Source organism: Elephas maximus, chromosome 8 (genome assembly GCF_024166365.1).
Source record: "Elephas maximus indicus isolate mEleMax1 chromosome 8, mEleMax1 primary haplotype, whole genome shotgun sequence".
Classification (NCBI taxonomy): Eukaryota; Metazoa; Chordata; class Mammalia; order Proboscidea; family Elephantidae; genus Elephas; species Elephas maximus.
In genome coordinates, this window is record NC_064826.1 from 50,435,727 (window position 1) to 50,453,462 (window position 17,736).

At 36.1% G+C, this 17,736-nt stretch overlaps 1 protein-coding gene across 10 annotated transcripts in view; it reads left to right on the top strand.

Moving 5' to 3' along the window:
- CD36 (CD36 molecule) overlaps nucleotides 1–17,736 on the top strand; it is a 113,359-nt gene that overhangs the window by 67,083 nt on the left and 28,540 nt on the right. For 5 of the 10 annotated variants that reach the window (XM_049893590.1, XM_049893588.1, XM_049893592.1 and 2 more), the window contains 3 exons: nucleotides 3,454–3,539; nucleotides 4,041–4,255; nucleotides 15,320–15,480. In XM_049893590.1, the coding sequence (XP_049749547.1) occupies nucleotides 4,136–4,255; nucleotides 15,320–15,480 (281 nt within the window). In that variant the 5' untranslated portion in view covers nucleotides 3,454–3,539; nucleotides 4,041–4,135. The remainder of the gene's footprint in view (nucleotides 1–3,453; nucleotides 3,540–4,040; nucleotides 4,256–15,319; nucleotides 15,481–17,736) is intronic. The other 5 variants (XM_049893593.1, XM_049893595.1, XM_049893597.1 and 2 more) reach the window with 1 other exon arrangement.

Below are 17,736 nucleotides of genomic sequence, written 5' to 3' on the forward strand. Positions count from 1 at the left end.
TATGAGTCAGAATTGACTCGACGGCACTGGGTCTGGGATGGATCTCTTCCAGTCGGTTGCCCAGTTAGCTGTCTTCCAAATTTCTTGGCATAGATGTGTGAGCACTTCCAGCATTGTATTCATTTGTTAGAACATCTCAGTTGGTATTCCACCATTTCCTGGAGCCTTGTTTTTTTGCCAATGCCTCCAGTGCAGCTTGGGCTTCTTCTTTCATCCCATCAGTTCTTGATCATATGCTACCTCCTGAAATGGTTGAATGTTGACTAATTCTTTTTGATATGGTGAGTCTGTGTATTTCTTCCATCTTCTTTTGTTGCTTCCTGCGTCATTCAATTTTTTGCCCATAGAATCCTTCAGTATCGCAACTTGAGGCTTGAATATTTTCTTTATTTCTTTCAGCTTGAGAAATGCCAAGCACGTTCTTCCCTTTTGGTTTTCTAACTCCAGGTTTTTGCAGATTTCATTATAATATTTAACATTGTCTTCTCAAGTCAACCTTTGAAACCTTCAGCTTTTTTACTTCTTCTTCTGTTCGCTTTAGCTGTTCTTCTTTCAAGGTTTTAGTCTCCTCTGACATCCAATTTGGTCTTTCTTTTTTTTCTTATCTTTTTAATGACCTTTTGCTTTTTCCTGTATGATGTCCTTGATGTCATCCCAAGACTCATCTGATCTTCTGTCATTAGTGTTCAGTGAATCAAATCTATTCTTGAGATGGTGTCTAAATTCAGGTGGGATATACTCAAGGTCATACTTTGGCTCTCATGGACTTGTTTTAATTTTCTTTAGCATCAGCTTGAACTGTCTGATGATGTTGAGCTTCTCCATCATCTTTTTCCACAAATGTAGTTGATTTGATTCCCTGTGTATTCCATCAGACAAGGTCCGCGTGTATAGTTGCCATTTATGTTGTTGAAAAAGATGTTTGCAGTGAATAAGTTGTTGGTCTTACAAAATTTTATCATGCTATCACCAGGATAATTTCTATCACCAAGACCATCTTTTTCAGCTACCAATCCTTCTTTGTTTGTAGTGTTAACTTTCCAATCACCAGAGTATCAGTGCATCTTGATTGCATGTTTGATTAATTTCAGACTGCAGAAGTTGGTAAAAGACTTCAGTTTCTTTACTTGGGCATTAATGGTTCATGCTGTAATCATAGTTGTTCTGCATTCTATGTAAAGTCTTGTATGTAAGAACTTGAATGAATAACCAATTCAGTTACTTGAATTAAAAACTACCGAGGTCGAATTCAAATTCATGTAAAAAGACCAGACTTAATGGTCTGATAGAAGTTGGAGGAACCCGCAAAACTATGGCCTGCCAGTTGCTGTGTTAACCCAGAACTGAAACCATTCCCGAAGCGCACTCTTTAGACAAAGATTAGACAGGACTATAAAATAAAAGAACAATACACTCAAGGAAATTGATTATTAGTTCATTCAGATATTCAAGACTAAATGGGCAACTCCTGTCCAAAAGCAGGATGAAGAGACAAGAAGGGACAGGAACTTGTCAAATGGACACAGGGAACCCGAGGTGGAAGGGGGAATGTGCTGTCACATTGTGGGGATTGCAACCAATGTCATAAAATAATACGTGTATAAATTTTTGAATGAAAAATTAACTTGAGCTGTAAACCTTCACCTAAAGCACAATAATAATAATTAAAAAAAAACTATTGATGTCATCTTAGCATTCCATTTTACAATGAGGAAATTGAGGTATAGAGAGGTTAAGTGACTTGCGCATGGTCACATAGTAAGAGAGTGGCAAATAAGTCTTTAGTTCGGTCTCATATGTGGATTACAATTGGTTGGATCCCACATTTTTATGGTTATCTGAAGTATAGGTTTAAGATCAGGGTGTGGGAGTCTATGAAACGGACATTCATTAAAATATTACTTAATAAACTACACTGAACATGACTATTGGTTCACGATATATAGAGCGCTAGAATGATATTCTCTCTTTACCAATAGTAGTGGTTGTTTAAAAGTGTATGTTGCAAGAAAATATTAAGGTCCTTTACAATTACATCTTGCAAAGGGAATTCTATTTGATGATATCCAGTCCTTTAGCTGCTTTGTCAGCCTAAAGGAACTTCTTCACTGCAGTGTGGCACTCCTGACCAAAGCCATAGAAGGTGGCATATGTTAGATGATCTCAGAGGATAGGGAAAGCTATTCTTCCCACTCTGCCCCCAAACAATTAATGAAAAGCCAATCCCACTTGCCCAGTGATACATAAAAGTCCATAGGAAAAACAAATAGTTTGTTTAGGTTTATGTTTTCCTTTTACATTAAAAAAATAAGACTAATGAAATAAGTTTGTCACCCGGACCTCAGTGTAAATGAGTTTCCTGCATCCTGTATTTTATAGTGGAAGTATCCTAGATATAAGGGAGTGGGTAAATAGAAATCCCAATGGGTGAGAAAGCATACAAAAAAATAAGTAAAATTGCTGAGGTTAAATGTTATAACATTCATTTTTCTCCATTTGGAGAAAGATTCTTATTTTTTATATTACCATTATTTTCTTAGCTGTGTGTAATACTTTTGAAAAACTAGATGGCTCTTCAATTATAAATAAACTCATTAGAGTCATACTTCTGTTGTAACAAAACTAGAAGGGAAAAGTGTATTTTGGATACCATGTCAAAATATATTTTATATTATTACCCTTACAGTTTTGACAGAAATATTTGGGCATGCCTCTTTTTTCCCCATACCATTCATTCTCTTGTCATCTATGCTTTCCTTGGCTGTGGACATTTTGAAGTAGTGAATACTTGTTTATAAGCTATAAAGCACCTTATGACCATTTACCAATGTCAGGTCAACCCCATTTGTAAAACAATGTTACAACCAAAGTAGTTCAAATGAGAGTGTACTTTCAAGTGTTGGTCGGAAGTAATAGATTCTAACCAATTTTATTACAGCAGGAACCACTCATTTTGCAAATTGTTTTCTTTTTGCAGTAGACACACACTCTATAAAGATACCAAGCATGAAGACTGGCTAGGTGAAACACATATATTAGTACAAACAAGTTCATTTTGGCAATTGTCATGAAGCAACTGCACATGTCAAAATGAACAATGCTGTATCACAGTTTAAATATTTAAACAAAAGCCTGTAACACTAGTAAGAAAAGAGTGCCTAGCATTAAAACTGTGCATTCTCTACATTGTACATTTTCTTCAAATGCTCTACACCTATGGAATATCCAAAATCAGGTATTAACCATGAAACTGCCTTTAAAGCACAGTTTTTAAAAATAGTTCATTGTTCTGAACTACAAGACATAGGTACAATTTGGACATGAACTTGGTATTCACAATAAGGAGATTTTCTTTTGCCAGTGATTATAATTAGGTTAATAATAGAGAGAATACTAGTGTTAATGTTGTGATAGTGCATTTCTGCAATTCACCCCTGCTTTTTCTTTTAACAGCTATTTTACAAATGATTAGAAGAATTGATTTTTTCTGAGAATCATAGTCTGTGAAATCCATATCTTGGTGTTTATTCCTAAAGAAGGTATAGTAAACACCTGTTACCATACTTGCTTAGCATTTAGATTGAGAAGACATCAGTCAGTCCACCCACATTTGATTTGCAGAAAACCTCCAGGCAGAGTGTGGTGGGCTGCAGTTGGGTGGAGAGCCAGGTAGAGGGTGAAGATGCAGCTAGCGGGCTAAGGCTGCGGGTAAGTGATATGAGGGTGAGAGTGAGTACAAGCATTTGTGGCCCTACTTAGATAAGGTTTCAACATGTTAATCACCCATAGAAAGAAAATTCAGAAAAGGAGGATTTTAAAGAGACACTCTATATGGCAATATTTATTATTTGTGCCACTGCTACATAATTACAAGTAAGAAAAGGGAGAAGGATCTAGAAAGTCACTTGCTAAAACAAAAAGGAAAGCATTTGTTTGTTTATAACTGGCAAAATAATCTGTTTCAGTTGGGTGTTTTCTTTGTACTTTGATCTTTTTGTACTGATATTCAAGCTTGTTTTATAATCTCTTTCTCTTTCTAGTGATAGAACCAGACCTCTTAGAAGCCAGTTTAATCAGACCTGAGCATTTGAAAGAAGCACGTGCTGAACCTTAATTTGTCCCCTGAACAAGCAAAATGGGCTGTAATCGAAACCGTGGGCTCATTGCTGGGTCTGTCATTGGTGCAGTCCTGGCTGTGTTTGGAGGTATCCTAATGCCAGTTGGAGACATGCTTATTGAGAAGACAATTAAAAAGGTACAAGTTGCCTAAAGGATATTCCTTATCACTCTTAATCATTCTACTGTCTCTTTTTTACTTTTAGCCCCTACTTTGCATTTCATGATAATTTGTACTTTTGTATCAACCACTGTAAGTCTACACGGTAAAGAAGTGAGCACCCATGAAATGTTATACGTCGAATGTACATTTAACAAGAATACTTTGATATCCTAAGAATAAATATCTAAATTCTGGGGGAGGAAAAAAAAAAAACTAGCTATAGGTATGTATGGTAGTAGAAATAATAGCTTTTTATTATGTCCAAGGAGTATATTTATGTCCTTTTGAATGAAAAGTATTTTGTGAGGGTACGTTTATAAAATTGGTAGTAGTTTGGCTAATAGTGAAGAAAACTAAAATCCTATTTAATACGTATATAAAATTTAAGCATCATTGACATGTTTACTATTGGTAAAACTGGTAAACTTTTGTTGTTTGGTAAAAACTCCTTTTTATTATGTTTATAATAATCTATGATTGTCTTGTGAATGTTTCCTATTTAGGGAGCTTTATATTTGTCCCTTAGAAAATAAGTTATTAGGCTATATCCCAGTAATATGCTACAAACTGACTATAGTTTTAAATTAAATTAGATTGATTCAGGATACATGTTTTGCATAACAAACAGGAGCTCATCTCCTACCCTAGTTCCTGATTAGCTTCACATTCTCTCACCAGTAATTTTTATTGATGAGGAGAGAGAAGAATAGCTTAAGGGGAAGCAGATTTGTTAAAGTCCTAAACCAAGGATGACAAATTCAAATGGCTTCAGGAGTTTTGCAGGCAGCATATTAAAAAAAAAAAGAAAAAAAAGTGAAGCTTCTGCGAACAAGGCAAAAGGAAGAACAGGGACTATGGTGAACTTCAGAGCATGCACCCTGCCCAAAGGCACATAGGTTCATTTTTTAAAGCACAATGCCGGCCAGATAAAGCATATCTGAGTGCTAGATTCAGCTCTCAGCCTGGTTAGGATATCAGTGGCCTAGACAAAGAGTTAGTAAGCACTCTCCCTAAGAATTAACTTGTAAAATGGGTTCTGTCTCCTCCATTCAGCTATGCTTGACGTCTCGCTCTTACTAGGAATATAAACATATATCATTTTATTTCGTGTGGGTCAGCGTTGTATTCTTTCACCATACCTATTCAATCTGTATGCTGAGCAAATAATCAGAGAAGCTGGACTATATGAAGAAAAATGCGGCATCAGGTTTGGAGGAAGACTCATTAAAAACCTGAGTTATGCAGATGATACAACCTTGCTTGCTGAAAGTGAAGAGGACTCGAAGCACTTACTAGTGAAGATCAAAGACCACAGCCTTCAGTATGGATTGCACCTCGACATAAAGAAAACAAAAATCCTCACAACTGGACCAATGAGCAACATCATGATAAATGGAGAAAAGACTGAAGTTGTCAAGGATTTCATTTTACTTGGATACACAATCAACACCCACGGAAGCAGCAGTCAAGAAATCAAGAGACGCATTGCACTGGGCAAATCTGCTGCAAAGGATCTTTTTCAAGTGTTGAAGAGCAAAGACGTCACCTTGAAGGCTAAGGTAGGTCTGACCCAAGCCATGGTATTTTCAATTACATCATATGCATGTGAAATCTGGACAGTGAATAAGGGAGACCGAAGAAGAGTTGACGCCTTGGAATTGTGGTGTTGGTGAAGAATATTGAATATACCATGGACTGCCAAAAGAACGAACAAATCTGTCTTGGAAGAAGTGCGGCCAGAATGCTTCTTAGAGGCAAGGATGGCGAGACTGCATCTTACACACTTTGGACATGTTGTCAGGAGGGATCAGTCCCTGGGGAAGGACATCATGCTTGGCAGAGTACAGGGTCAGCGGAAAAGAGGAAGACCCTCAATGAGGTGGATTGACACAGTGGCTGCAACAATGAGCTTAAGCATAACAACGATTGTAAGGATGGCTCAGGACCAGGGCAGTGTTTTGTTCTGTTGTGCATAGGGTCTCTAAGAGTGGGAACCAACTCGACAGCACCTAACAACAACAACAACATTTCATTTCACTGGAACACTTACTTAGTTGACAAATTGATTTAAAGAACCATTTTTCACATTCTTAGATGGTTACGAGGGTAGAGAAGATGGGAGAGGGGAATTCACTAACTAGATAGTAGACAAGAATTATCTTAAGTGAAGGGAAGGACAATACACAATATAGGGGAAGTCAGCACCACTGGGGCAGACCAAAAGCTAAGAAGTTTCCTAAACACAACCAAACACTTCAAGGGACAGAGTAGCAGGGGCGGGGGTCTGGGGACCATAGTTTCAGGGGACGTCTAGGTCAATTGGCATAACAAAGTTTATTAAGAAAATTTTCTGCATCCCACTTTGTTGAGTGGTGTCTGGGATCTTAAAAGCTTATGAGTGGCCATCTAAGATCCATCAATTGGTCCCAACCCACCTGGAGCAAAGGAGAATGAAGAACACCGAAGACACAAGGAAAATATTAGCCCAAGAGTCAAAAGGGTCACATAAACCAGAGACTCCATCAACCTGAGACCAGAACTAGATGGTGCCTGGCTACCACCAATGACCGCCCTGACAGGGAACACAACATTGAGTCACTGGTGGAGCAGGAGAAAAGTAGACGCAGAACTCAAATTCATGTAAGAAGATCAGACTTAATGGTCTGAATGAAACTAGAGGAACCCCCAAAGACATGACACTCGAACTCTCTGTTAACCCAGAAATAAAACTATTCCCGAAGCCAACTCTTCAGACAAAGATTAGAGTGGGCTGTAAACATAAAATAATACTTAGTTCAAGCAGATATATGAATGTAAATGGGCAGCTACTCACTAGAGGTGGGATGAGAAGGCAGAAAGGAACAGTAGCTGATTAAATGGACATGGGGAAACCTGGGGTGGAAAGGGAGGGTGTGTTGTCAGATCATAGGGATTGCAGCTAGGGTCACATAACAATACGTGTATAAATTTTTGTATGAGAAATTAACTTGATCTGTAAACTTTCACCTTAAGCACAATAAATTAAAAAAAAAATCAATTTCAAATCTAGTTACTCATGACAAGAAGTTACTACTTTCTGATGTTTCTTTCCTTAGCTAAAAATGGCAAAGTTTTTAAAATTAAAAGAAAATCCTCACACTGCTGTATCATAGCTTTTGTCTTAGGGTATGCGAAAGTAATAATTCCTATGCTTGTATGCTATATTTGTTCAATAATAATATAGTCATTGCCATCTCTTCTGTTGCTAACAGATCATCGGTCTCATGTGTTTACCTGAGAAAAATATTATTATAAATTGAATGGCATCCCTGCCTCGGGATTTCCAATTTTCTTGATATTAACTTTTGATATAAGTCAATAGAGATAGGTGGTGGTGAGGCTGGGCTTATCTAACAGCGTGAGATGAAACCACAGTTGCTCCAACATCCTTCTGGCTCTATAAATGTGATTTGCATCTGGATCTTCTACAGAGAGCAAACAGCCTCAGTGTCACTGTTAACCCACATGCTATGATTATTTGTTAGGAAAGCACCTTGAATAGAAGAGCAACAATAGAAAAGTACAAAATTTTAGACTATTTTTTTCTGATATATAACCAATGATCAATAGCTGAGTATTGATCATTGAACTTTTCCTTCCTCTTCAACAAGATTACTAAGTACAGACTCTCTGTTAGGTGGCATGCTAGATGCTAGAATTTGTTGTAATTGTTTAATATTTCCCTCTTAGTTTATAATACTTCATAATGAGAAAATAAGAGTTTTGTGACATTAAAATGTAATTTTATATAGATATTGAAAGAGAGAAAAATGAATTTTTTATCTCAGTAAGTGTAAAATTTAACTGGGGATTAAAGAGATCATAAAAAATATAGAGATGTGAAATTTTAGAATTGTAGAGTATATAATACGGAAAAATAAATGCTATTTAGAAAAAGAACTGCTGCATAGCACTCAAGAAACTCCAGAAAGAAGAAGAGACCTGAATTGGACTTTGAAGAAGTGTAAAATTTTTGAAAGGCCAAAGAAAATTTTAGTAAAAGCATCAAATAGTTGACTAATTGTAGGAAAAAATGTTGTGGAAATGGGATTAAATGCTGTGAAGAGGGAAGAAAGAAGATAGAGAATGTGGCAAGAATACTGGATTAATAGGAGAGATGATCTTTCTAGAAAAGTAATGTGGGGCTAGATTTAGGAAACTTTGAACATCAGGCAGAAGAAACTTTAATTGATGATGATAGGCAATGGTAACTAGCATATGTTTTTTAGTAGGTATTAGCCATAGCAAAACCACATTTACAGATTGATATCATCAAATAACTGCCATTTACTTAGTGCTTACTAACAGCTTCATATATACTAATTCATTTAATCATCACAAACTGTATGAGTATCATTAATTTACCCATTTTATAAGCACAAAATGTTAAATCAACTTGTGACTCACCTAGCCAGTAGGAGAGGGAATGATTTCCAAAATTAGGCAATCTGAAGGCAGAGACTTGATGATACAGAGCCTCGTACACTATGCTTCTCTAATACAAAGAGTTGGAAAGTGAAAAGATCAAATGGAGGAAAACTAGAAAAACTATGAGGCATATGACTACATTCAGTGAAGATTTAAGACCCCCTTACAAAATGATCTTTGCATAATCTGCACATTATATAACAAGAGGCAATCCTGACTAACATGATGCAGTGGGGAGAAAGCAAGAAAGCAAGCACACGGAGGAAGAGCTGCTGGATGGTGAGGTACGACGGAAGTTTGGATAGAGGAACTAAAGAAGAGAGATAAGAGTAAAAATAACTGACTGTAGGAAGTTGTGTTAGTGATAGAAATGTTTACCCCAGCAGAGTGAAAGACCTAGGGGTTTTTTAAGTAGGTTAATGTGAACGTCAGTCTGCATTTCAAAGGTCGAGCTCAAATAGATTTGATCATTGCTACAGAGATGGCAGATAAAACTAAATGGTAGGTTGTTTATTGCGGAGTTTGAATGTAGAGAAAAAAGAGCAGAGGGTTATGGTAGGATTTATTCATAATTCAGATGGTAGAAAGGCAAAGGCAAGAAAAAAAGAAACAATTTTACCGGAAGAAATAAAAACAAAAGTATAATTGCTTAGAATTTAATAGGAAGCCATCACTCAAAGAAATAGGGAATGAAATATTCTCAAACAGATGCAGGTTTTTTCATTTATGAAATACAGAGCTAGAATCCTGTGGTATTTTCCGGTTCTAAAAGATGGTATGAAAAAACTATTGTTGGAAATGGTCTAAAACAGCCTAGAAATATTTATTTTTAACTTTTTTTTTTTTGCTTTTTATTTCCAAGAGATGAATTCTATGGGCTTCATAATTTTCATGGATTATAGCTGAAATCTTTCTTGCCAGTATTTTTGACCATGATTCCTAATAGATTTGTGTAAAGCCAGTAGGCTGATGCAACAATCTTGTTAGACTAAAAATCAATGGCCTGAGGTGTCACTAATGTAGCAGCTGCCAAAGCAGTTTTAATAAAGGTCAAAGTTCTGCCACCATTTACAAAAGTTAGCTTATTATGAGACATTGGTGACACCACTTGAGTAAAATTTTTCGTGAATAACAGCGGTGATTTTAAACAGATTTTAATTTGACTTTCCTATGATATTAACTATAAACACCAAAAAGGGAATTAGTTTCTTTTTTTTCCTGTTAATAGACTAGACTTCTTGAAAAGAATGGTCCTGTAGTAATTTCTAAGACATGTTTTCAGGTAAAATAAAGTAAATTGAAATAATATTTATTTTTATTAAAATGATGATTTTTGAATCAATAATTAAGAATATGCTTATATTATTTCTAGGTCTGATAAAGTAATTTGTACTTTTTATAGTATATAAAGAGCTCAAAAAGTAGTGCCTGAAGTATTATTTATTAAAGGTGGTAGAATTTGCTTATATTGAAAGGCATGAGATGAAAACATGAAACGATTGAAAACAATATGGAATTAAAATAGCAGTAAAAATTGATGAAACATTACAAATATTTGCATTTAACTGCAATAATGTATGTCTCTTTAAAACAATGTTTCAAGAAATAGCACCTTCACATATATAATTTTCTCCCTCCAGCCCAATTTAATATAAGCATAGTTTATCTTTCACACAAAATACAAAATCTCCCATTTTAGGTTTTTATATAGATCCTTGGAGTCTAATTTCCTGGGTATCAGAAGCATATTGAAGATTACTACTCCAGTCTGTTTTATTCTGGTTTTTAATTGATGACTTGGTAATCTGAGACTGAAGTTAGTCTTCTGCCTCTTAGAACAACATTAAAAAAATTTTTTTTATTAAACTTTAGATGACGGTTTACAGAACAAACTAGTTTCTCATCAAACAGTACACACGTTGTTGTATGACATGTCAACACTCTACCTACTCAACCCTGGGTTTCCTGTTACCAGCTGTCCTGTTCCTTCCTACCTTCCAGTCCCTGTCCCAGGCTGGTGAATCCCTTTAGTTTTGTTTTGTTCCATGGGCCCGTTCAATTTTTGTCTGAAGGGTGAACCTCAGGAGTGGCCTCATTACTGAGCTGAAAGGGTGTCTGGGGGCCATACCCTCAGGGTTTCTTCAGTCTCTGTCAGGCCAGCAAGTCTCTCAGAATAGCTATTGCTAATGTACTAATTCATTCTCTCTCTTTCAGTCTCTCTTATTCTCATTCACTTAGAACATGCACATATAAACACATGAGAAAAATTTTGAACATGGCAAAATTTTTGTTTAGAACCAGTTCTAAGCAAATTGTATGAAGGAATGGAGGCAATTTTCAGTATATTGTCAGAACTTTATGGTTCTGCTTTTTAAGGAAGTTTTCATTTTTCTGGAGCAAAAATAAGTATAAAAATGACTGATTAGCAGAAAAAGAAGTGTCATATGATATTGCACTAGTATTTGCCATATGACTGGTTTAAACAGTAAATAGTATGAGCCAAGCAGTTAGAGATCTGGGGAGCAATGACAATAGAATTTTCCCTTAAAGAATAAATAGTATTTGTATAGCAACAGTACCTAACATTTGTTGAATACCTACTATGTGCTAACACTGTTCTAAGTGTTCACATTTATTAATCACATAACAACCTATGAGACTATATTTGTTAAACCATATAAAACTGCCAATATTCAACACTTTTTGACTTTCAAAAATATTAATTTCATACGGTTCAACCTAATGCTATTATTTTATCCCCATTTTAAGACAAGAAAACTGAGGCACAAAGAAATTAAATAATTTTCCTAAGTACACATGGTTAGCAAGTAACAGAACTGGGGCTCAAACTCATAGCATCCAGTTTGTTTTTTAACCGCTTAACCCTGTGCTCTAGGGAAGAAGCCACTGCACTTGCTTAGGGAAGGGGTAGGGTAAGGGACTAGAACTCACAGATTAAAATGTGCCGCACATGATTCTGTCTCATGTACTTTATAATGTCCTTGAGAATTGGGGCAATATCGTGTCAGCACTTGTACTCTCTGTATCCCACACATTTCAATAATTGCAAGTCATGTAGATGAACACTGTTTTCATGCCCCAGCAATAACCACGTGAGCATGTGACTATGCAGAAGCTATTACTGTCCCAAACATCTGCTTTCAGATGAAGTTAGGAGAAGTTTCAAAGTCAATGGCTTGAGATCATACTATGTGAAAGTCAGCAGGTTAGAATCCAGCTGCTGCTGGGATTGTGTAGTCAGGAACAGATACTGATACACACAGCAGACAACAGAGAGGATCTTAAATTATATTACTTTCTCTATGCACATAACTATTAGCCTTGTACTCCAAATTTAGTGAAAGATTTGCAAAACAGGCTACATAGTCCAAATCTAAATGAAAATCAAGCCCTTTGAAACTAGCAAAAGACATAAAATCTCTTTTACATTTTAAAATTAGAGGAACTTGTGATGTATTTAGTCATGGTGCTGAAGGAGTGGCTACAAAATTTTCTAGTACGTATAGTGGTATCAGCATCAGAAAAATTGCATTTCTATTTTGACCACATTTTTCTTCCTGTCCCTGAGAAAATCATGGTGCCATGGAAACAATCCAAGATGGCAGTCAAAAGACCTACCTTCTCCATTTAAAAAAAAACCAGAAGTGAAAAATTGTTGCCGTGGAGTCAACTCTGACTCATAGTGACCCTGTAGGACAGAGTAGAATTGCCCTGTAGGGTTTCCAAGGCTGTAATCTTTATGGAAGCAGACTGTCACATCTTTCTCCTGTGACACAGCTGGTGGTCTTGAACTTCTGACCTTTTGGTTAGCAGCTGAGCACTTTAACCTCTGCACTACTAGGGCTCCTGACTTCTCCATATCAGCTATAAATTGTCATGTAACATTGAATCAGACATTATTTTCTTTAACCCAGACCCAAAAAGGACCCATTCTTACCTCTGGGGGGGGGGAATGAATGAGATTAAATGGTCCTAACTCTGTAACAGTTGATAATTTTAATTCGATACATTCATTTCAGTATTTTTATATTTCAACTTTCCCATTTGTTAAAATGTCTCCAGATAAAAAAATAAGTCGAAGTGATTCTCCGTCTTAAAAAAAAAAGGCACGATCTATTTACCTTGTCTTTAGATATCTAGATGCACACACATTAGAGTTATTAGGTATTCTGTCCTGCCAAGCACAAACTGCTACGGTCCCTTTTTAATTTTGTAAGAAGTTATTGAGTTCCTTTTATTAAGAACTAATACATGTGCCTTGAGAGGTACAAAAAAAAAAAAAAAAAAAACACCCAGTGTCGTCGAGTCGATTCCGACTCATAGCGACCCTATAGGACAGAGTAGAACTGCCCCCATAGAGTTTCCAAGGATCGCCTGGTGGATTTGAACTGCCTGACCCTTTGGTTAGCAGCCGTAGCATTTAACCACTACGCCACCAGGGTTTCCCTTGAGAGGTGCATACCTGATAAATAATAGAGGGCTTTTAACATTTTTTTTTTTCAGAGTACTATTGTGTGGTTTGTGTGTATACTCATGTGTATTTTCCCTCTATAAAGTCTCTTGCTTTCAGCTTCAACAAGCTCATTAAAAAAGGGGATAGAAGGGAATTTTACATTTAGAAGAATAGTCATAATACTTTAATTATCTAAATGGAACTTTGCCTTAATATTGGGCTTGTTAATGTGGGAATAAGCATTTTGGGAGCAAATAAAAAATTGTTCAATGACAGTTATAAAAAAGCAATAGACATTGTATTATCACTTTAGCAACCCCAATGTACTCAGTGTAAATGGATTACAACAGCACAGGCTTTCATTATTGCATTATAACTTGGCAGCCAGATCTTCTGGAAAGAATTCCCTTAAACTCTGCATTAAGCAGTAAGTGAAATAGCATGAAGATACGAAATTTAATTTGACTTCTGCCAACAAAATGCAGGGGTGAAGGAGGGTAACAGGAAAGAAAAGGCAGTAGTAGTATATGGTGTAAAATGGTATGAGTCTATAAGGGTCAAAGACTAGATTCTCATGATGACTCTGCTACTGTTTGCTGGAGTTACCCCTGACCTAGCCTCCTGGTTTCTCAGAGCCTCAGTGTCTTATACTAGAAAGTGTGGTAATGTCCAGCGTTCTTTCCTGATCCATCATTCTATGAATTGATGCTTCCAGGTGAAGGAAACAAAGAGTTCAGATTGTGTTTGTATTCATGGGTCACTTTAGGTTCATTTTTCTGTGAAATAGTTTACTTCCTCTTCCCTCTAGCACTCTAAGTTGGAACTCTCCATCTTGGGCATTCTTCCCAAGGTACTTAGTAGGAAATAATGCCTGGTACAATATCATCTTTGTTTGCACTAGTTACTATAACTTCATAGACCCACAATTCAGAGAATAAAGCAGTAGAAGGAAACTGAGAGAACATCTGTGGTAACTCTCTCATATCATCATTAATGAAATCGACCCTGAGGAGTTTAGTGACTTTGTACTTTGTCCCATAGCTCCTAAAGCTAGGAACCAGTTTTCTGACTCTTCCACTGATTTTTTTTTTTTTTTTTTTTTTCTGCCTGTCTTTTTGATGGCAGTGGGTTTTTGTTTTGGACCTGTCTAAAAAAAAAAAAAAAAATTATTTTTTTTTTTAGTACAATGGCATCACTGATTTTTAGTGGATTCCACAAATTGATAATATGACAATTTTCCTCATCTTGTCTTTCTCTTAAAAATAGTAATACAATGTCATAGAATTAGGATGTTGTAATTTTTGAAAACATGTATTATTAGGTTGCTGCAAATAACTTGAGGGGTATGGAAGCCATATTAGCAAGATTTTAAAGGGAAAAAGTCAAAACTGTATTTTTCATGCACAAGAGTTTATCTTCTTAATTTAATGAATGTAAGACAACATCCTGTGAATTGTCCAACCTTTGAAGAAAAGGAAAAAGCTTCCAATATGCTAGATTCTTCTGTTTTTCTGCCTTGCCTCATCATTCCAACTCACTTAGGAACAGAAAAGAAGTTAATATTCAACCTGATAAAAGTTTTTTTGGAACAGCTTTAATAAAATTTACTTAATAAATGTTGTTACCAACTGTTGCAATATTGTCACAGGGCCACTCTAAAGCTTGCTAATGGTTTGTCTTAAAATCAGCAGACATCTCTGTGATGTTACACACTGTTTCTCTTTGTAAAAGGTTAACTAAAATACATTGCTACAATGATTTGTTGAAAACATTTCTGTCCCAAGTATGTGGCAAGGTTGCAAAGGTTTTTGTGAACAAGGTACTTTTATTTTGGCCCACTAAAGGTTATAAGGAAACCCAGGTGGCATGGTGGTTAAATGCTACGGCTGTTAACCAAGAGGTCAGCAGTTTGAATCTGCCAGGCGCTCCTTGGAAACTCTACAGGGCAGTTCTACTCTGTCCTGTAGGGTCGCTATGAGTCGGAATCGACTCAACAGCAGTAGGTTTGGTTTGGGTTTTGGAAAGGTTATAAACAAACTCTCAAAAGTGCTTGTATTTACTACAAAGAAATAACCCAGACTTCGTTTTCTTTTTCATAGGAAGCTGTCCTTGAAGAAGGTACAATTGCTTTTAAGAATTGGGTTAAAACAGGCACTGAAGTTTACAGACAGTTTTGGATCTTTGAAGTGCAAAATCCAGAAGAAGTGGTAGTTAACAGCAGCAACATTAAGGTTAAGCAAAGAGGTCCTTACACATACAGGTGAGTAAGTCCCCACAGCTAAGAGGCACTCTTTTCTTGACCATATGTATTTCTGCAAATGCTTCCATTTGATGACTAGCATTTTATTGAAATGTACTTGCCATTATATTGCCTATAATATTTATCAAGGAGCTCTGGTGGCACAGTGATTAAGAGCTCAGCTTCTCTCCAAAAGGCCAGCAGTTTGAATCCGCTGGCTGCTCCTTAATAACCCTGTGGAGCAGTTCTGCGTTCTCCTATAGAGTCGCTATCAATCGGAATCAACTTGATGGCAAGGGTTTTTTTTTTTTTTTTCCCTTCTTTTATATGTATATTATATATATGCATGTATATATGTGTGTGTATGAATCTATGAATCTACGAGTTAATTATCCAAATATTCATTATTAGTGGATACTGTATAGAAAAGGAATATTACTAGCATAAAGCAACTGTCCTGCATTTAAAAGTAACTGTTTTTTTCATTTGTGGCATATGTTGCCAAATATCCATGACTTTGCTAAAGAAGGCTTGGTATTCACTGTTACATAAAAAATCATACCTTGGCAATTATTTTAATTTTTTCATGTTTCTTAAGTTATTAGCAAAGTCTATGTGAATATCTTGTTCCAAAAGAATATTTGCAGCTATGATCTGTACCTATGAAAACCTAGAATTCATGTGATAGACTAAGCATAATTGTTCAAAAATCATAACCTGAGACAACTGAATAATTAGAAAGAAAGAGAATGTTTATTCAGATTGGGAAACTCACCTTTTGTTCTTTGTTTGTTTAGAGAGGGTTTATGTATTTCACTTCTAAGGACATTATTTGTGAGATGGGGAAATATATGTATCAAAAAAAAAAGAAAAAAACTGTTGAGTGGATTCCGACTCATAGCAACCCTGTAGGACAGAATACAACTGCCCCATAGAATGTCCAGGGAGGAGCAACTAGTGGATTCGAACTGCCCCCTGGTGGTGCAGTGGTTAAGAGCTGGGCTGCTAACCAAAAAGATCAGGAGTTTGAATCAACCAGCAGTTATTTGAAAACCCACCCTATGGGGCAATTCTACTCTGTCTCGTAGGGTCGCTATGAGTTGGAATTGACTCAAAAGCAATGGATTTGGTTTTGTTTTTTGGTATATGTGTATAAATTTATGTACATAAAATTATTGGTATCAAAGGAAGACTATATATGTGTCATTGTTGGACCTAGTTCTCCCCGATACCAATAATTTTCATACACAAGATCCAAAACCAAACCAAACCCGTCGCCATAGAGTTGATTCCGACTCATACGCAAGATAAAGATAAAAAATAGCTGGTAGCAAATAGAAATTATATGCTTAGGGCCTTTAGAGTCTTTAAATATATCTCTCTGAGGGACAAAAAATATGGAATGGAATGCAGATAATACTTGACTTGCTTGGAGAGGCTATCAGGGGTGTTGAGAAAAAGAGTTGGGTTTACAGCTAAAATGTTTAACAGTTGCCTCCTGTTTATCTAACAATTGCTAAAGGGCTTTCTGATCCACAAAAGGTCATTTTGTCCCATGATGTAACCAAAATGGAGTCTGTCTCTGCCTGAATACCTTAAGTAAGGAGAAAACAAACAACTGGTTACCTTTTAGAAAAAAGTTAATAGCTTGAGAGTCTTCCATGTATTGAGCTGAAACTGCTTCCCCATAAATTAAACCCTGAATCAAATTGAAAATGAAAATGTAGGAGGATTTCCCTCCTCAAACACCACCTCAGGTTTATTTGGCCCATGGCTGCTAATTTGAGCTCAACGAAACTTCGATTGACAAAGTAGTGACTTGAATCAAAGCATAAAATTGCCTAGATTGAGATTGTGATTATATTCCAGCCAACTTCATCTCTATGAAGAGTCTTTTTCTTTGGAATATTCTCATAGCTAACATAAATCAAATTTTTAAGTAGCTTTGTTTTGGCAGGAATAAAAAGAAAGCCATCTTAGGCAAAATCTAGGGCAAATTCCTTCCCATGTCCCTATCAACTGACCTTTTCCCAAACTTGTATACAATCTTTTTTTTTTTTAATGTAAGTAATTATGTTGTTTTTAAAAGTTCATTCTAAACAGAAGCCTGTTTCAAGAATTTTCTGTTAGTGAGTGCCATCTACTGATACAATATTGTAAGTGCAATCTAAATAAGACTTAGAATTTGGAACACAATTATTTTGCTCTGGTTTCAAGTGCTACATATACATAAATTTCCCTGAAAATTAAAGTACCCCTATTTGAAATGCCAATAGT